The sequence below is a fragment of the Lotus japonicus genome, chromosome 4, assembly GCF_012489685.1.
Source record: "Lotus japonicus ecotype B-129 chromosome 4, LjGifu_v1.2".
Taxonomy (NCBI): domain Eukaryota; kingdom Viridiplantae; phylum Streptophyta; class Magnoliopsida; order Fabales; family Fabaceae; genus Lotus; species Lotus japonicus.
This window is the reverse complement of record NC_080044.1, coordinates 83,439,190-83,458,462: the sequence shown is the minus strand read 5'-3', so window position 1 is coordinate 83,458,462 and position 19,273 is coordinate 83,439,190. Positions and strand designations below refer to the sequence as shown.

General features: G+C 36.8%; 4 protein-coding genes across 6 annotated transcripts; 1 reads left to right on the top strand and 3 right to left on the bottom strand.

The window, feature by feature from the left end:
* Positions 1-1,496: 1,496 nt before the first annotated feature.
* Positions 1,497-4,491, bottom strand: LOC130711764 (auxin efflux carrier component 1-like). Its single transcript, XM_057561496.1, has 5 exons — positions 3,018-4,491; positions 2,722-2,923; positions 2,563-2,648; positions 1,928-2,162; positions 1,497-1,815 (listed from the first exon to the last, which is right to left on the bottom strand). Exons 1-5 carry the CDS (start codon positions 4,138-4,140, stop codon positions 1,737-1,739), a joined length of 1,725 nt encoding a protein of 574 aa, XP_057417479.1. The 5' UTR covers positions 4,141-4,491; the 3' UTR covers positions 1,497-1,736.
* Positions 4,492-8,034: 3,543 nt separating this feature from the next.
* LOC130710513 (protein C2-DOMAIN ABA-RELATED 4) lies at positions 8,035-9,231 on the bottom strand. 2 transcript variants are annotated; one of them, XM_057559810.1, is made up of 4 exons: positions 9,082-9,231; positions 8,715-8,873; positions 8,497-8,592; positions 8,035-8,410 (listed from the first exon to the last, which is right to left on the bottom strand). In XM_057559810.1, exons 2-4 carry the CDS (start codon positions 8,823-8,825, stop codon positions 8,111-8,113), a joined length of 507 nt encoding a protein of 168 aa, XP_057415793.1. In that variant the 5' UTR covers positions 8,826-8,873; positions 9,082-9,231; the 3' UTR covers positions 8,035-8,110. The 2 variants fall into 2 exon arrangements, with proteins under 2 accessions (XP_057415793.1, XP_057415792.1); XM_057559809.1 differs by having other exon boundaries at positions 8,715-8,877; positions 9,082-9,226.
* A 1,347-nt stretch (positions 9,232-10,578) lies between these two features.
* Positions 10,579-12,782, top strand: LOC130710511 (uncharacterized). The gene is made up of 5 exons (XM_057559806.1): positions 10,579-11,039; positions 11,145-11,246; positions 11,319-11,384; positions 11,808-11,886; positions 12,038-12,782. Exons 1-5 carry the CDS (start codon positions 10,584-10,586, stop codon positions 12,508-12,510), a joined length of 1,176 nt encoding a protein of 391 aa, XP_057415789.1. The 5' UTR covers positions 10,579-10,583; the 3' UTR covers positions 12,511-12,782.
* A 608-nt stretch (positions 12,783-13,390) lies between these two features.
* On the bottom strand, positions 13,391-19,215 carry LOC130710508 (translocon at the outer membrane of chloroplasts 64-like). 2 transcript variants are annotated; one of them, XM_057559803.1, is made up of 9 exons: positions 18,287-19,213; positions 17,951-18,095; positions 17,526-17,694; positions 16,658-16,792; positions 16,255-16,455; positions 15,043-15,170; positions 14,912-14,963; positions 14,614-14,683; positions 13,391-13,912 (listed from the first exon to the last, which is right to left on the bottom strand). In XM_057559803.1, exons 1-9 carry the CDS (start codon positions 19,071-19,073, stop codon positions 13,830-13,832), a joined length of 1,770 nt encoding a protein of 589 aa, XP_057415786.1. In that variant the 5' UTR covers positions 19,074-19,213; the 3' UTR covers positions 13,391-13,829. The 2 variants fall into 2 exon arrangements, with proteins under 2 accessions (XP_057415786.1, XP_057415787.1); XM_057559804.1 differs by lacking the exons at positions 13,391-13,912; positions 14,614-14,683; positions 14,912-14,963; positions 15,043-15,170 and adding an exon at positions 15,472-15,914 and having other exon boundaries at positions 18,287-19,215.
* Positions 19,216-19,273: the final 58 nt, after the last annotated feature.

Below are 19,273 nucleotides of genomic sequence, written 5' to 3'. Positions count from 1 at the left end.
CACATGATTTTCTCTTGTTATAGCATGAAAGTGTCCATAGTTTGACCAACATTTATTTAATTCATAAGGTAGATGTTAAACATTTTAATCTCATCCACATGGTAAGATAAATTTGAGCACCATGTATCACATTTTAATCATTATAACAAATTAAAATTTTATAAAATATATATGTGGGACGGGTCGGGTGACCCGAGTGTCAACCCGAGCCCGACCCGACCCGAAGTCGAATAACTCAAAGATCAACCACAACCCGGCGTCTTTTAATGATCGGGCCGGGTTCAACCCGGCTCTAAAGGCTTGGGCCGAGACGGGTTGGCGGGTAGGGCCGGGTCTTGTACACCCCTACTGAAAACCTTCGATTGCGGCTAATCGGACTGATCTGTGGCTAGTGGTATGTGGCCGAATGGCCATGATGGTTTGAGGATTTCAGGGAAAGTGATGAAACCGAGCATATGAGGAAGAAATAATAAATAAATATAGTATGTGATTGTGATAAAATGAAAGACCTGTTATGCTACCAATAAACAATGTGTAGCACACTAGCAAAGTTGGTAGATAATTGGACTCCTTAAGTTCAGGGTTCGATTCCTGGGCGTTGCGTACGGAAAAACAATTGTTGGGAGATGCCTACCCATTTAATGAGATCTCAAAGCCTCGAAGGATTAGTCTCATGACTGTCAGCTATGACATATGAGGATGCCTTGGGGAAAAATTTTTTGAAGTTACCCAAACGGGATTCTGTTATGGAAATTAATTAATGGTAAATGTTTATAAACATAAATCATGTCACTTTAATTCAAGTTAGAAGACTCAATTCTACTAATGTTGATCCAGACACTTAGCACAACCTGTTTAACATATGTTTTGCCATCCAGTACTAATTAAACAATTAATGATGCGATTTCAATATATACTTAGAAGTAATCAGATTATGTGCCTAGTTAGTTCAGTTTACAATTCACTTTGACTTTATGCATCTACCAATTCTTAAATTTTACTGGTATATATACTCTTAAGTAATTAAACAAACCTGATAAACAATTCTTACCTAGCTAGCTACTGATATTAATTAAAGACAAATTTAACGAACTCACATTTGAAAGCTTTCCAATTTTAAAGGAAGCAGTACTAACGTACGCTTGTATCAGATATATAGGCATGCAGTAGAATTAATTATAAAACATTAACTGAACGGTGCAGATCAATGTTGTGTTAAGCTTTAATTTGGTTGTATTATATTCCAGTTTGCAAAAGAAAGCATATTTAGAACCAAACTGAAATGAAGACTGAAAAAGAAAGGCAATGTGTGTGTAGCTAGCTAAAAGAATAGAGATGTGAATAAAGGAGTGAGGAGAAAAGGTAGAGAAACTTTAGACTATGAATGTTGTCCCCCAATATTCCAAAGCAGTCCACATCATGTCTTGTAGTGGAGCTCCCTCTTTGCACTATGCTGTCCTGTATTCATCCATAAAATGTAAAAACTAAAAACAACATGAAACACAAAACAGCTTTCATTTCCTTCTCCACTTGATGAGTGACAAATATTCAATAATCCAAGGACGTTCTATTTATAAATTAGCTACGTACAGCAATGATTTTACATTTTCACTAAGTAATGACAGTTCATTCAACAATGGTAATGCTTTTCTTTCTATTTCGTTGGACAAGTTTTTTCTCTCTTGAGTCTTAATTGAGCTTGTATATATGGATGCCACTTGTGTTCTTCATTCAGCTCAGCTCATACTTGATAGCCCCAGCAAGATGTAATAAACCAGCGTTATAGGCAATGCGATCAACATCCCAAAAATAACACTGCACACATTTAATTCACCAAGCTCTATTCATTAGGATTAAATTAAAAAGTTATGCTATTTCCCCCCTCCAAGGTACAGCACAAAGTATAGTTAGTTATAGTTATACTTACCCTGTACTAAGAATATCAGGATGTACATTGTATTCCTTGGCAAACACAAATGGGACAATTCCTTGTGGAAGAGCTGCCTGAACAATGGCAACGTGTAAGAGAACACCTCTGAGTCCAACAGCAATGGAAGCAGCTGCCATGACAGCCGGACCTGTAAGGAATCTCACAGCCATTGAAAAAGCTGCTATGGAATTTCCACATGCTATCATCTTTGGTTGCAAAGCCATGAACAACCCTGCAGTCACTCACTCATTCAAATCAAAACGATCCACCATCAGAAGGAAACAAACAAATTAAAGCATGTCCATCACCATCATTCACACTCACACACACCACAAGCTTAGGCAAAATATAAAAGTCACAATAAAGATTCATAAATAAAGGAACCAACATATTATATTATACTGTTGCCATACTTTGCTTTTTCGCAAACACACTTGCCTGCTTGCTTGCTTTCTTTATCAAACAAAACAAAGCATTTTCATTTAATAATAATCAAAGCTAACATGGAATCACAAAGATTTTCTGTTCCCTCCTTTTCTTTTTCAAGGTCAGAACAAGTTAATTTCTATTCTACTTTTTTAATAATTAAAGTGATAACAAGGAGTGTCCATATAGACATATAGTATACTGACCAAGACTAAACATGGCCATGCCGAGCCCTGCATCTGACAATATGGAAATAGACTTTGCAATGATGGCAGGCATTTCAACATTCCACCTGCACCCAACCAAACAAGAATGAAATTATATGCAACAAAGATGCAGAGGTTTTTGTCTGAGAAAAAAGGTACCTGAATGAAATGAGTGACCAAGTTAGACCGATTAGGCTGGAGTAGGTGTTGGGGTTCCTGATAAGTTTTCTCCACACCATGATCAATATCAGCCTTGTCATCACACTCGTTGGAGGCATAGCTTTTGCAACTTTCGTTTCTCTGTTTCCAAACCTGAAATCATCCTTCTCTACCTGGTACTCCTCTTGAGATAGACCCTCCACTGATGAAGTAAAGAACCAATCAAATCAACCCCATAATGAACAAGCAAAACAAAATACAACAAAAAGATGAGATTTACTTGAATAAAAGGCAACCTTTTCCAGGAGAAACATTCAATTTCACTTCTTTGTGATCATGAAGTCCATATTCATGGCCACCAAACACGTCTGAAACAGGGGAAGCACTTGTACTCCAAACAAACATCTGAAGGTCCTTATTCCCATCCTCTGCTTTCTGCTGTGCTTGAACTTGACCATTAGTCCTCTTTGCATTAGCACTGGCAGCAACATTTTTGGGCGAGAACATCCCAGGGTTGGGTGCAGGGTAGTTTCCTGTTCCACCAGAAATAGCATCATAGTTAGATTGCCTTGGTGTTGGTCCTCTTGATGTTGCTGACAACCCATGAACATCAGAGGAGTAGAAATCTGTGTGGTTGAAGTTTGAGCCTCTTGGAGTTGGGTTCCTTGAGGATTGTAGAGAGTATATCTCAGCATTGGTGAGATTTGAAGGGCGAGGAGTTGTGGAGGAAACACCCTGAGACTGAGACTGAGACTGAGACCTTCTTGAGAAGATATCTGATCTTGAAGCATTGGACTTTCTCACAGTCACATGAAGCTTCCCATCTTGTTTAATCTCAGCTTCAGTTTCCAAGGGTTGTCTTCCATCCAAAGACATCACATCAGAATCCACATGAATGGAGACAATGGTGCCAGCTGTGTCTGGAAACTGCTCAGAGATCAGCATTCTTGCTGCTCTGTACTCGAACAAGAACAGCATCAAGGTGTACCAGATAATGCACTGGAGGACAACAATTTGAACCATCAAACTCCCTGAGAACTCGCCATACATCCCTTTGAGCAACGGGATACCCATCACCAACGTGTTTGGCAGGGTGGAAATGGAGAACAGGGTTATCGTCCAATCCAAACACCCCCTTCTGCTGACGTTAGCCCAAATGGCGAGAACGACGAGCATGATGATTTTTTGAAGGGTGTCAGCAGCTATGAAGCGGAAGTTCATCTGGTAAGGATTGTTGGAGGCGATGAAATGGAAAGAAAGTAGAGGAACCGCGAAAAGAGCAACAAAGCGGTTGATGCCAGAGCATTGGTCAGGGGAGAAGATCTTCCACCATTTCACTGAGCCGTAGGCCAATATCATAGCCACATAAAGCGGAACCATTGCAGTCATCACATGATAGAAATCTGTTAACGTGATCATCTTCTTCACTTCGGTAGAGAAACAGAGTTGAAGAATAAGAATAAAGAAACAGAAGTGGTGGGGGTGATGATGAAGAAAAGAGCATGGGTTTTGGTTTTTGAGGATAGTGGGTTGGTGTGTGATATTGCAGAATGCAGCAAATATTTTTGAGCTTTGAGACCTGCCACTAAGCTTGCACTTGCACAAAACAGAGAGGGGGGTTTTCTTTTTCTTAAAAAATTAAATTGAACTTTGCTTTTACCTTTTTGTTTTGGATTTGGATAGGAGAAGAGAGGAATAGGCTCATGAAGTTAGGGTTTGATGCTCTACCTTGTATGGCAATGACACTTCAGTCTGCCACAAAAGCCTAAAAGGCATATAAAAAGCATTTTGGCCTAATGTACTTGATTTGGAGAGGAGCATATGCGTCTTGCTCCTTTGCTCATAGATAGACATCTGATTTTAGGGAGATATTGAATGTTTGCAAAAATGGAATTCTGTCACATTTCTGTTTTTTTATTTTTGATGAACTGTACATGACCTAAATATTTCTGTTTTCTTACTATTAAAACCAAGTTTTACTCTCCTCCATTGCTTTGAAAACAATTTTAATCTAATGGTAATGAATAATGTTGCTTTCACACCTCTTTTTTTGTGGAAAAGGCTGGAAAAAGAAAAGAAATAAGAAGAAAAGAAAAATAATCTTTGCGTTCAAATGATAAATTTTACTAATTGGACTTGTTACGTAACAAACAAAGGATAGGGGAAAAATAATTGCTGAAAATAACACATGAATGGGGAAAACGACAAAACGATATATCTAAATTGGAGATAATTTAGTTGATTGGAAATGATTTGTTGACATTCTCACAGTGCACACAAACATATTTAACAAACACGGTAAGAAATGAAGAGAATATATATAGCAAGAGAAATAATTCATGTAATGCACTATTTGTATTAACTGAAGTGTCTAATGAATATATATCTTGACTATCATTAATCTTAGTTGAGTTGATGAGGAAAAGTGGAAGATTACACCAGCTAAGGTACTATTTTCCTATATACAAATCACTTCTATTTAACTTTTAGAATAAGAAAAGTATGTACTAATAACACATTTGTAAAATAATTTATTAATTTTTTTAGATTATCCTTATTTAATTCCAATAAATTTTTCTCTTCAAGTTAATTTCAGTGGGTTTCTTAAGTTTTGAGATTGGTAGGTTGTCGTTCTTGGTGGAGGCAAGAGCATGAGGGATGGTCTCTACCTTGCATGGAATTGGGGTTACCGACAAATCATTTGTGAAACGGATTGTAAGGACCTTGTTGATGATCTTGGGCATGCGGAGGGTCTAGTTAGTTTTTCGAAGGCTCAAAAAAATTATTTTGAAAACTCATTGTCTTTTTCATATTAAATATGAAGGTATTTTTTAAAAAATATCAAAAAGTGGCTTATATTTAATTAAGAATAAATTATTTTCAGAAAAAATACGTATAAATAGAAAGTAAGATCGGAACAATGGTTTAGGACTAGTGCATGAGGAACAACCAGGTGCCCCTGAAATGTCCATTCTCAAATTCATCTAATCTAATGCTTTTGTAAAGTTTGTGTTGTGAAAGAATAAAGTTTTATTCACACCTCGTTATATGTAGGAAATAGATGAAAGAAGAAGAAAGATAAAAAGAAAAGAAAAAAAAAGGACATATTATATAATAGAACATGAGGAGAGTGATCAAAATAAATTAAAGTTGAGTGAAATTTAAGTTTTTTGTTTTGTTTTGAGTGGGAATGAATCAAAGGTTGATTGTGAAATGGAAACTAACTTCTTATTGTTAGTTCTTCACTAATTTAGTTCGCTATTTTTTGGTTTTATTATCAATCGCATTGATATTTATTTATAAATAATTATATACTTCATTTATTGATGATTAGTCATTATAAAGTTGTTGGAAAAAAAATAAACTTCAGTTATATGCATTTTTCTTTTCTAAAAGAAGATTACCCATGCCCCTGAAATGTCCATTCTCAAATTCATCTAATCTAATGCTTTTGTAAAGTTTGTGTTGTGAAAGAATAAAGTTTTATTCACACCTTGTTATATGTAGGAAATAGATGAAAGAAGAAGAAAGATAAGAAGAAAAGAAAAAAAAATGACATATTATATAATAGAACATGAGGAGAGTGATCAAAATAAATTAAAGTTGAGTGAAATTTAAGATTTTTGTTTTGTTTTGAGTGGGAATGAATCAAAGGTTGATTGTGAAATGGAAAACTAACTTCTTATTGTTAGTTCTTCACTAATTTAGTTCGCTATTTTTTGGTTTTATTATCAATCGCATTGATATTTATTGATAAATAATTATATACTTCAATTATTGATGATTAGTCATTATAAAGTTGTTGGAAAAAAAATAAACTTCAGTTATATGCATTTTTCTTTTCTAAAAGAAGATTACCCATGGCTAAGAGGCGGGAACAAACATGGTAGTTAGATTTAAAGCTCCAAAAATGAGAGTATGAAGGTTTTTATTTATTTATGGAAAATACTCTCTGCATTCAAATGATAAATTAAGAGGAGATCTACAAAGCATGATCAACGTCAGAAGGGGTATCCCCACCACAGTTGAAGAATTTTTTTATGGGTTTGGTTGTTAGAGGATGATGAATAAACTTCTTTTTCTGTGTTTGGTCGTTAGAGGATTAAGGTGTTAGGAGGTGGAAAGGAGCTTGTGTAAAGTTGCACAAAGTGCATATTAGATTTTTCCATAACTAGTCATGTTTATTTATACATGTTTTGTGAAGTCTTTTTGGTACAAACTAATTTTACCCTTTACAGTATCACAAATTGCATGTATGTGTCCCCGAATGATAGCTCAAGTGGTAAGAACTAGAGACATAAGAGTGTGGTGGGATGAAGGGTGAATCCCGAGTTCGAACTCGAAAAAGGGATAAATTTACTAACATTTCTAACAACTAACATTTGCCTATAAAAAAACTAGCTAGAGAGATGTAAGTTATAAGTATATGAGCAACATTAATTGTTTGCTTGTCTCTTAACACGGGAAAACTTGACTACCAAGAATTTGGAAGCTTAGCTAGATCTTTGCAGTCCTGAATAATTGTACAAATTTTAGCTGGACAAGCAGAACCCTCCAAGGCCATGATCATGGTGGTCGAATCTGACTGAAAAATAACAATCTTCTACCTCAAGACCAAGAACACAATGCATACACCATCTCAAAGATTTAGCAATTAGATGTTCTTGCCTATACCTTTGAAGATGAGTCGCAGTCGCAGCAAGCAGCATTTCAGCTTTATAGGAGGATCTGACAATAAGACCAAAGCGTGTTGAATATGTCCCTGCCCACACCCGGCATCGGCACTCACCTTGGTCGAGCTCTCAGGAGCAGCGCCGGTCCAAGGATAAACCCACCCAACCAAGCAAGGGCTTTAGGCCCTCAAAAAGAAATTTTTTTACTAAATAAAAAAGGACCCCAAATTATTTTTTTACTAAGTAAAACAGACCACCAAAATTAAAGTTTGCTCTATGCCTCATTTAGGTAATAAGACCTCACTTTAAAATTTCTTTTAGGCCTTATTTAGTGTTGGATCGGCCTGCTCAGGAGGTGGCTTAGATTGTCCCAATATAGAGCAATTTATTATTGAAGTTAATGCAGCTTATTTTGACACCTTTCATATTAAGATGATCTATAGCTAGAGATACAAATTGGATGCAATGTATCTGATCCGTGTGAATAATTCAGCGTCTAGAAAATTAATAAGAGAGAGGTGAAGTACTTTCTCATATGTTACGTATATATATAGAGTCAGCAACATGATTCAATGATACTCATGAGCAAAATACATGAGATTTGAGAGCAAGCTGAATCCCTACAGCTATAAACAAGGAATTAATCATGAGAAGAAAATGAATAAATAAATAAAACTCTTGCACGGAGGAATATTGTGAATGAATGAATAACATAATCATGATACAGATAAACCCTTGGCACCAGGAAGATCAATCCACTGCAATTGGATTTCGACCTCACCGCATTCCACGTGTCGCAATCTGAGGACAACATCTTGGACAACTTTGCCATCGTTAACAGTGATGCAACTCTCCTCCGCCAAGCAGTTTGTCCTGCATGGTTGTATTCTGGTGACTATAGTGCCGCTTGGAAGACCTTCTAAATTCATCTTTAAGGCTTCTATAAATGGTGACAGGTCAAATTCTGCATCTCCCATTTTGTCATCTTTGCTAAATGTGTCATGATCATACACAGTCTGCAATTAACTTCACACAATTAAGTACTAACCAATCATAATTAATTCTTTATGATCGATGAAGAAAAAGATGATATAATATTTACCAATACAAATGGCTTAACAGGGTCTGTAATGGAAAGTGTAAGGTCTTCATTCCACTCAGGATTAATATCCTTATGAATCACACGAGTCTTGAGTTTCTGGCAAACAAAAAAAAAAACTATGATGCAGGTTCATTAATTAGAAAATAATTTATGTGAAGGAATGAAAAAAAATTAATAATTATCAAAAAAAAGGAAAAACAATTAATTAAAGGGCGAACCTGCTTGCCCATCTTAACCACGACGTATGGATCACTGGTATTGACATCACGAACGGCGAGGTTGACACCACGCTTGATGCGAATCCTTAGAAGGCCGAGGATGTCTTCCATGAGGGACTTTGGTGGTGAATTTTGTATCGTTTCTCTATGTCTCCATCCCTTTCTTGTTAATATGTTCAAAATAAATTTTGGTTTTACTTGAAGAAGCGAAAATGAAAAAAAAGACAACACATACATATCATGCATGCACAATGATCAATGCTAGCTAGCTGCTTGTTAATCAAATGATATATAATTGAACTTGATCAGGAAAGTAACTAATAATTATATGCATGGAGATGGAGTTAAAGGAGAAGGGTGTACGTACCAGAATTCAGTTATTCCAGATGATTTGGGGCAGGCTGCTTGAATCCTGAATTCCAAAGGGAGAGAGAGATTAATTATGTGAATGGTGCAGGGTTGGGTTGTTGGGTTTGTTGGGGGTTATGTTGGCAAAGAAAGACTAATATTTAATGTTTAGTAAATACTAAATAGATAGATAGAGATGAGAGGTGAATGAAAGATGTGGTTGACAATCAATCAATGTGTTTGGCGCTAAATTATGCTCTTCGCCAACCACGTTCACCACCATCCAAATTTTTGGTAAGGTCAACACCATTCAAAACTATTACAATATATCAATCAAATTCATCAAGACATTCGTACTTTTATATATATTGAGTGAAAATTAATATTTAAGTGCATGTTCAAAATAATGTGAGTCTATATAAATTAATATATGTATTGAAAGATATAATACATTAAGTGTATAATCCTGAATATCAAACTGATCTTTTTCTCATATAAAGGTTAGTGTCTATATAAATTGACTCTTTATCTCAATTTTTTTTACCATATGATTCTAAACTAATTAAATCCTGAAAAATCATATAAACACTACAAAACATCGATACTAAGCAATAGCTAGAAATCATTGCTAAGTAGGTAAAAGCCAACACTAATATTGATTTAGCGTTGGCTTAGCTTGACATCAAACCAACATCCTAGCAGTTGTCATGTCATGTTCAAGGTGGCAAACCCTAAGAAGTTGGGCCTCGATTTGCTCGGTTACTCCAACCAAGCTCTGTCATAACACAAGCTTTTTCATGTCGCCCTTACGTCTCTTTCTCTCACTATGTAGTTTAGACCTTCATCGCGCCTACAAAGACACAATCGCAACAAAAGCTCATCTTTGTGTCGTTTTACCCCACCATGACGCCATGCAAATCACCTTCCAAACCCCTACTCATCGAGCCCAATCCATCAGTCTCCGCGCTAAGGTGCCATTTTCCCACCGCAGTGCGCATCTGTGAGGATCACCACCTTTGTTGTTTAAGCACCTCAGATGAGATGACGAGGTGAAGCATTCCTTCATCGAACCGTGGATTGCTGCTTGGGGCTTTGACAATGTGATTAGTTCGAGCCAGAGATAGTGGCTGGGTTATGAGACTAACTTTGGGGGGGGGGGGATGACGAAGACCATGGCCGAGGTTGATTTTGGGGTTTCAAAGTGTCTAGTTCAGGTTGGTCATGAGGGGGACTGTTGGTGGCTAGCTCACTCTAGTTTGTGAATTGTGATGACTCTCTTTTACTTGGAAGGAAATTTACATGAGGTTGATGGAAAGAGAGGACAACAATGAGTATTCATTGATGACTCAAGGACAACAGCCCCATTATTCGGGTTATGATAAAAAGGGGTGGAACACCATAACAGAAGAAGAAACATGTTTGGAAGTGTAAATTTGTAAAAAAGAAATGATATGTATTTGGTACATGTGATTTTTGGTAGGTAGAGTGTAAATAGGGCCGGGTTAAGGCCCAACAGAGCCCATGAACTCTGCAAAAAAGAAAAGAAAAAGAGAGGAGGTAAGAAGGTATCAAGTTCCCGCGCGAAGAAGAAGAATGGGTGATGAAGAAGAACCCTGGGAAGGTCTTGACATCGACGACTCCGATCTCTCCACCTTCCTCCGCCCTTGCAAACGCCACCGCAAATCTCCTCCTCTCATTCCCGGTCCCGCTGGCGCCGTCCAGGCCGCCATGATTCACCGCAGATCCTCCGCCGACCAACCCCTCCTTCCCACTCAAGAATTCGTCAGGCGCGTTCTCCAAAACGGCCACGACACCGATCCCGATTTCCTCTCCAATTCCTGGGTTTGTGCCTTGCAATTTGTTGCGTCCGCTACCCCTCTGGGCTCTATCAAGAAGCATCGAAGAGTTGCTCAGGTCGCCGCTGTTGTCAAATCCTGCAATCCCAATGGTTTCGGAGACATGACGGTTACCCTCAAGGTCTGTAACAATACATACATTGTGTTTTCCTGTTTCATTTATTTGTTATAATTGCTATCTATTAACAACAATGTATAAATCCATCTATCTGAGTTTGAATTTCAGGATCCTACCGGCACTGTTGGTGCTAGTATCCATCGTAAGGTCTTCACTGAAAGCCAATTTGGAAAAGACATAACTGTTGGTTCTGTTCTGCTTCTCCAAAAGGTAATGTTTCTCTCTCTCTCTCTCTTCTTATTTTGAACATCCTTTGCTTGAATTCAATTCTTTACTTTGCAGGTTGCTGTGTTTTCTCCTTCACGCTCTACTTGTTATCTCAATATAACATTGCCCAACATACTCAAGGTATGCCAAGCTTTTTCACCCATCTTAAATCAAGACACTTGTACTGTATAACTTCCCAATCTTTTTTATTTTTAATTTGACAATTTCACATTGTGAGTGTGGATTTACTGAGTTCTGAATACTAAGAATTTGCTCATATGCTGCCATTTTTGTTTCACATTTCATTTTTTCTTCATTATCTTCCAGGAAGAGAGTTATTTTTCAGCTTATAGAATTTGTTTGTAAACAAGCCTTAATAAGTTGAATTGAATGTATGCAGTCTATATCATTCGCTTTTCTAATTAGAAACTCCTATATTGCATTAATCAATAATCATGGACCAATCCCTATTTTCATTTCCTTGATTGATAGATGAATGAGATCTATTTGTATGTTTCTTGTTGGCAAATTTTTGTGTTCTCATGGCTTGTTTATGTTATACAGGTCTTTTCAAAGGACAGTGGACCTCCATCAGGACAGGTTTATCCTGCAAGCTCAGACAACCACACTGCATCTGGACTAGGTAGATATTTATAATGCATGTATAGCAGGAATTTGGTTTAAGTTCTTTTATTTAGATTTGTTGCCTTAATTGGCAAATTTTATGCCCAATTAACAATACTTAATTCTTGAAATCCGTATATGCTCAATAGTTGGCTTTCTTTGGCAAACAGGAAGACATGAAAAGTCAGGCAGTACATTCTCTCTGCCACAGGAAAGGACTGGAGGAACCATGACTAAATCAAGTTTTAGACAAGAAGCAGATGTTGGTAAACAATGGGATGAAATTTTGGTGTTAACTAGTTCTGACTCTGACAATGGTACTGATCGAAACAAAAGAACTGCTATGGATAGAGAGAACTTACCATTGAGTGAGGACTCTTCTAGACCTGTCGAAGTGACCCATGGTAGCGAACTTGAAGGTGAGATGGAAGACCAATCCAACCCTCCTAAATTGTGTGAAGGAAACAATCTTGCGGGGGTTGCACCAGGTGGTATTTCATCAACAAGCTCGGTTCATACATCTGATAGTCAACAATCTGTAATAAAGAATCACTTGGGAAGTCAGAAGGAGATTGCAAATCCAAAAGGTTCAATCCCTTACTGGACAGAGGAACAGCTTGATGAGCTTTTAGCATTTGACTAAGGTTTAAGTTCTTTTTGTCAGAGCAAACCATAAGATTTCGTTCAAGAAGAAAAGAACAAAGTATGAGATGATGCTGATATACCCAGTTTACACGTATCTTAGTGGGGCATTTTAGCTAATTACAATGGTGCACGTTTTCTGTAAATATTCATAGAATACATTCAGGTCTTTTTGGTGTATGGAATCAAATTTAGAATTTAGTTTTGGTGGAATTTATTTGAGATGTATGCTAAAATTGAGATTTCAATTGAGTTTAGTTTCATGAAGTTGAAAAGTACATACTTGATATTCAATTCTCAATCAAAATCCGAGACATTCTGCTTGCTGATTGCATGAACATGGGGATAGCAGCTTGGCTGGTGCTTGTTTTTCATCCATTCTGCATGCTCACTGAAGCATACATACCCAAAAATTGCTGTTACACTTCCGAGTATTTACTGGTTACAAATATTCGTCAGCCGTTGGTGGTGAAACAAGTTTTTTTATTTAGAAACAATGCTTGGGTACTTATTTTATCTGTTGGAATGTTCCTAACATATTTTGATTCACAAGGTACTGTATATCATGCAAAATCTTTAACGGACTAGTTATAACAATGAAGATTTGAGAAAGGTTGAACCTTGAATATAACTTAGTTGCACAAAGAACAAGGCATCATCACAATATTATTGTAATCATCACAATATTATTGTAAATTGTCAGCAAAATAATCCATTAGTGATCATAACATTACTATGTTTCACTAAATTCATCTTTAAAAGATACGCAATGATCACCTAAGTTTGTCAATATAGAGAACTAGAGTGATGACAATAAAAATAATTGGTGATAACTATCTACTACTTAAGAGATTGAATTGGTGAATTTTTTTGAGAATCAATGCATAAATGCTTCAATTTTTGATTGACCATAAGATGTCACTTCGACTGAAAAAAAAGGATTTAAACCTGTGAAGTACAATCTAGTCCACTTTTATGAGAAATGCACAGTTGAATACTGAGTATACGCCTCCCTTGACACATCACGATCCTAATATATTTACCTCGAGCAAAATTGGGACTCATTCTCGCAATAACATGCTACTGTCCTGGAACCTGAAAAGCTTATGCAATACATGCTTTCTATGTCTAAAACTGATTACGTAGCCACGATGGACAAAAGAATCATTATCATTTGCAGAAACCAAACGTCATAACTCCACTACGATAATTGCAACTAGAAACTCATCAATCATCTCAGGGCATAAATTGGCCACCAGCGCCGCGATTCTGGGGTGTTCAGCTCAAATCTTGTGCTCACAGTTATGTACCTACTACTACCTACTGGAATAGCTTCCTCAACCTTTCAGCAGCAGTAGCTGCCCTTTTGTTGGTTGGCTCAAGTACCAGAGCATATGTAAAATCTGCAAAGCAAAATTTTTATTAGCCAAGGGAAAATCCTAAAATAGACATAAGGAAGCGAGAACAAAGATAAGCCCTTGGGACAGTCAAATACCCAGCAAAACATAATCTTCGAATCTCCATATCAAATTAAAATTAGAAATACTTGAAATAGAAAAAGAAATAGATGAAATGGAGTGGAGTGGAATTGAAATGAGTTATTACTATTGAATGGAATCCATTTCATTGCATCCAAAGAGTCTACCCCCCTCCCCCAATCTGGAGTATGGGATGCAGCCGATTTTTTCAATTCCACACATTCCATTACATTATGAAATATCTGAACCATGGAAAGTTAATTTTTGTTCCATCCCATTCTACTCATCACTAAATATCCTAATTCCTAACAGCAAAATTAAAGCACATAAACCAGAAATCAGCTATGTAAGGGCAATGGGCCAAAATTAAACGCCTTCACCTATAAGGCATAAGAGACAATTATAATACGGAACCCGATGGGTGACCGAGTCACTTCAAATTATACTACTATTTTGGAGAATTTTAGGAAAAGATAAACCGCACATGATTTTACCAAAAAGGAAATGTAAGGCTGATTGCTTTCTCTTTTACAAATAACACTACACGTTGTTCTTTCACTTAACACCCTCTTAAGCTTTCTAAATAAAAATAGAAGCACAAACGTGAGAAGAATGAAAGATCATACCATCAAATGCATCCTTATAGTAGCCTAGCATCTCTCTAGCTGTACCTCTACGAAAATACGCCTTCACATTCTGGATTAAACAAAGATAACAATATCTCGTTTAAGTAAAAATACAACAAGTATTCTGAACAAGTTCGATGTTACTTGATATGAAGTATACAGATAAAAAAATAGTATGACTTTTTGATGCATTTTCCCGTGAATAACCATAAACTATTATCATAGTCTATAATGACATAGCAATCAGTCACTGTACTATAAACTTTCAAGGAAAAAGTTCTCGGAAGAGTGAAGTCACCTTCTTGTCAATGTTAATAGCTTTTGTAGAATCTGCCTCAGCTTGGAGGTAACTAGATGAACAGAAAGAACAAATCAATATGTTTGGAAGACACACTTGACTAGTAAACTAGCAAAGGAATAACATACTACCTTCCAAGTTCTAGATATGCTTGAGCCCTGTTATTGTAGTATGTCGCATTATCTCCACAGAGTTTGATAGCTTCTGTATAAAATCCAATGGCTTTCTGCCACTGCTTATCTTTGTAGGCTTGATTTCCCTGAATCATTAAGTGATAAACCAAACGAAGGATTAAGAAGATCACGCACAAAAGTGAGAGTTAATAATCAAAATCATCAGATGCAGCTACAAGAAATGCAGAAAACTTGCAAAAATATAATGCTGTAGAGGTTTTATGGTAGTTGTGGCAGTGATATCAATCCCGGATAGTGGCGCGTACAGCGCATAGCGGGATGGTCGCTATGCTGAATTTTTTATACAGTTTATATATATATATATATATATATATATATATATATATATATATATATATTAACTGTACACATATATAAATGATCAAAAATGATAAAAAAACCTAAACTTCATGGCACTCATAATTAACAAAAAATAGTCATGTGTGTATTAAACAAGACATGCAAGTTCCAAAAAAAGTCAAGGTAACCTAGTAGTTTTAGGCTCTAATGCTTAAACTAAACTGCCTAAAAACATCAAAATTTAAATAGAAGTTCCATAAACAGGAATCATCTATAATCCTCTTCTAGATCAACTCCAAGTCTTCCAGTTGATCACTTTCACTACTCTATATCACTTCCTCCTCAAACTAGACCCTTTTCAATATGTTTCTGAAGCAAAAACCCTAAATACACCCACACAAATGCCCTAACATTAACTTTTTAAGGATACTTCTTTGAAATTTATCAGTTCCGCCAAATAGAACCCTATGGCCACTTTTTCCTCCACTATAGCGGCCACAACAGCTGCTACACTGAACAGCACCGCTGCGCTACAATCATCGAGATATAATACACTATGTTAACCCAGATACAAGGTTTGTCCTACAAGAAAAAGCTACAAGGACCATGATTAGAATTCTATAGTTACATGGAATGTGACTGTCTCCATGCATGAGAGGGGCAAAACAGGAGATGATATCTGCTTATGCCAAATGAATGTATATTTAATAATTGAACACATCCACAATGAAGATAGGAAAAACAAACTTGATATCTCCTTATGTCAAGTGTGATTTAGAATTTTAGATGTGAAACCATGCCAATTATTTTGCACAATTACAATCAAAAGCAGGTATGTACTGAATTTATCTGACATCATGACAGCAATACCTTCTCTTTGGCAATTTCAGCAGATTGTTCCTTACTGACAACATTGCTTGATGGTTTACTTTTGGAAGCAATATCAGCCTGCTCTTGGAGAGTTGTGTACATGGTCTGTAGTGTGTCAAGTAAAAAGCGATCACCACCATGCCGAGCTAATAAGGACACTGAAACAGGATACTTGTCGTAGAATCCCAGTGGGATTGTGACCTGAAAGGAAAAACCAGGAGGGCATGGATTAAAGATGCATAACCACAACTGCCAAGCCTTTCACTGGTAGACGTCAGAACAGAAAAATGCAATATGATTGAGGAAACAATTCTGTCAAAACAACTCCATAGTATATAGATAAACGTAGTTATAAGAAGCATCAGGTAACATTATGCTAGTTTCATGAGGGAGAGAACTTTACCTGACAGCAACCCGATATGCTAGCAATACTTAGCGCACTAAACATATGGCTCTGATAATCCTGTGATAGAATCTCTTTCCCACCTAATTTTGGAGGAGGATCAGCTACAGTAGGGATCACCAAAATTCTTTCATCCTTAAAAACATCAAAATGTATTAAACTCATGAAAAGTTATTTTCTCTTTATCAGAATATACTCATACACACGCATAAATAGATGGAAAAGCAAATTCTAATAAAAATTAGAATACATATACAGTCATCAATGTTATGAAAATTGTACCACAAAAAAACAATGTTTTAAAAAATATCCACTTTCCTCCTTTTTAGGGAAGAATCTACCTGATGCATTTCAGAGTTAAGACGCTCAGAAACGAGAAATTCTAAAAAACTCAAGATAAGCTGATTTCTACATACGTTAACACAACTTTATAGAAAATATATATTTTACATAATCAGAGTCTTCGTGAAGAGATAATGATATTCCAAATTGATAAAACCATATCAATATATGATGATCACAACTTGCAGAGAAAATACTTTTGAACATAACAAAAAAGTATAAGACACATTTCCTTTGTCAATGTCAAATATATCTTTCCCCTAAAAATATGTCACAGAACTTACATGTTCCCTCCCAACCGATGTTAGAATGTTATGAAAAGCATCAGTAGGACTAATTAAAAGAAGTTTTGGTCATAATTATTGTCCAGTACTAATTGTATCATTTTCTTCTCCCTATTCCTATCATACAAAATGCATATTTTCTAGGTCTAGTTCACCAAGAGACGATTATGCCAATTCAATCCAACAACCTCTCACCATTAGTATAACCTTTAAATCAACATAAAATGATGTAAAATTATTACCTTCAAAAGCGAATTTATAGCAGCACGCATCTCACTTCTAACAGATTTAGAATTTTCAATCTCTGCATCGGATATCTCTAATTTTCCATGCAACTGAGCTGTAACAGCTGGATGGAGATCAGGTTTTACTATGTCCATCCACTCAGCATGCTTAAGTCCAAATTCATGTCTGCACAAGTAGATTGAAAAAATAGTACTCCCTCAAATAGCCATATGTAACAAATTGAGAAATATTAATTGAAAAGATAATTATGACTTGATTAGCTGTGATCACATCAAACATTAATGGCAAAAGTCCCTCTTGTAAAACAATTCTGGAGTACCAAACAGCAGATTGAGAAGCATCTCATTTTTGTCCATCCAGAGTTTACCATAAAATCACAAATTATTAGTCCCTATCACAACTCACAAGGAATCTGACTAACCTTTGAATGAATTGCATAATGTTGGCAAGTAATTTTAATGAAGATGTTTTCACTTCACCATTTGTTTTCTGGCTCGAGCAGGTCTCCAAGCTAGGAACTTTAGAACTTATGTAGTCCTCCAGATTTATATGCTTCAACACTTGCCCTGAAGACAATTAATGTTAAGCAAAAACTAATGGACAATGGAGCATAATTTCAAGAACAAAGCACAAAATTAGTTGGAAAAAAAGAACACACACACACAAGCACAAAGAGGACAGAGCAGAGCAGTTAAGGATGACTAAATGAGCAGGCTTATATTAAACTGGAAAGAAGAACATAGAGAAACAAACATACTTCCAAAAAGCTTCTCCGTGGCTTTGATCAGCACTTGAGAACTCCTGTCAAGAGGAACAATTTGATGTTGAAAACAATCATCCGCTATAATTATTTGCCGAGGACCGCATTGAATTGCAAGTGGTGCTTGTAGAAGTATATGGCCAACTCGACGCAATATATTAGGATCCTTGGCAAACCAACCTACAGTGTCCAAACTTGTTGAAACAGGTATGATTCCCACATGAGATACAGCAGCATATGAAGGTCGAAATCCTAAAATGGCACAAAATGCAGCAGGTAGTCTGACCCCTCCAGTAGTATCAATACCCAATGAGAAATGAACAAAATTAGCAGCAACAGCGACAGCAGCACCACTAGAGGATCCACCGGGCAGTCGAGAAGGCACAGCAGGGTTGGTGGGCGTTCCATAATGCTTGTTTTGGCCAGTAATACCGTATGCAAAGGGGTCAACAAGAGTGGTTCCGAGAGCGGTAGCGCCAGCTTGAACAAGAGCAGAGATTGCAGGAGAAGTAGAAGAAGCAGGTTGGTGCGAGGTTGCCCAGTCGGGATGGCCAAAAGTGGATACATGTCCGTGAATGTCAAATAGGTCGGAGAAAGCGAAGGTGAGAGCGGTGAGAGGGTGAGGAGCTTTAGGGGGAGCGGGCTGAGGAGGAGGAAGCAGGTGAAGCTTTTGAATGAAAGCCCCTAAATCCTCCTTGTGTTCCTTGAGCTTCCTGGTGAGGACGAAGATTCCGGCCAAGCCCAGCCCCAACAAGACCCATAAGTTCCCTGACTGAGACGCCATATTTAATTTAACCTAAAACCACAAAGCAGGAAGAGTATGGAGGGAGGATACTGTTTGTTACTAGCAGTCTCCTCTCCTCTCCTCTCCCGCCGCCTCAACTTCCTCTTTTATCTCTATCTATCTACTCTACTGCTCCATCATACACTTTCTAACTTCAATATATTTTCAATGCCTATAAATACAACTAATTTCCTTTTAGT

Coding starts and splice junctions, on each gene's coding strand:
- LOC130711764 (XM_057561496.1), bottom strand. CDS start 4,140: ATGATCACGTTAACAGATTTCTATCATGTGATGACTGCAATGGTTCCG. Junction 2,924..3,017: donor GAATGTTTCTCCTGGAAAAG/GTTGCCTTTTAT, acceptor TTACTTCATCAG/TGGAGGGTCTATCTCAAGAG. Junction 2,649..2,721: donor TGGTCACTCATTTCATTCAG/GTACCTTTTTTC, acceptor GGTTGGGTGCAG/GTGGAATGTTGAAATGCCTG.
- LOC130710513 (XM_057559810.1), bottom strand. CDS start 8,825: ATGGAAGACATCCTCGGCCTTCTAAGGATTCGCATCAAGCGTGGTGTC. Junction 8,593..8,714: donor TGGTTAAGATGGGCAAGCAG/GTTCGCCCTTTA, acceptor TTTGTTTGCCAG/AAACTCAAGACTCGTGTGAT. Junction 8,411..8,496: donor CTGTTAAGCCATTTGTATTG/GTAAATATTATA, acceptor AGTTAATTGCAG/ACTGTGTATGATCATGACAC.
- LOC130710511 (XM_057559806.1), top strand. CDS start 10,584: ATGAACTCTGCAAAAAAGAAAAGAAAAAGAGAGGAGGTAAGAAGGTAT. Junction 11,040..11,144: donor ACATGACGGTTACCCTCAAG/GTCTGTAACAAT, acceptor TTTGAATTTCAG/GATCCTACCGGCACTGTTGG. Junction 11,247..11,318: donor CTGTTCTGCTTCTCCAAAAG/GTAATGTTTCTC, acceptor TTTACTTTGCAG/GTTGCTGTGTTTTCTCCTTC.
- LOC130710508 (XM_057559803.1), bottom strand. CDS start 19,073: ATGGCGTCTCAGTCAGGGAACTTATGGGTCTTGTTGGGGCTGGGCTTG. Junction 18,096..18,286: donor CACGGAGAAGCTTTTTGGAA/GTATGTTTGTTT, acceptor AATTGTCTTCAG/GGCAAGTGTTGAAGCATATA. Junction 16,456..16,657: donor GCATATCGGGTTGCTGTCAG/GTAAAGTTCTCT, acceptor TTTTCCTTTCAG/GTCACAATCCCACTGGGATT.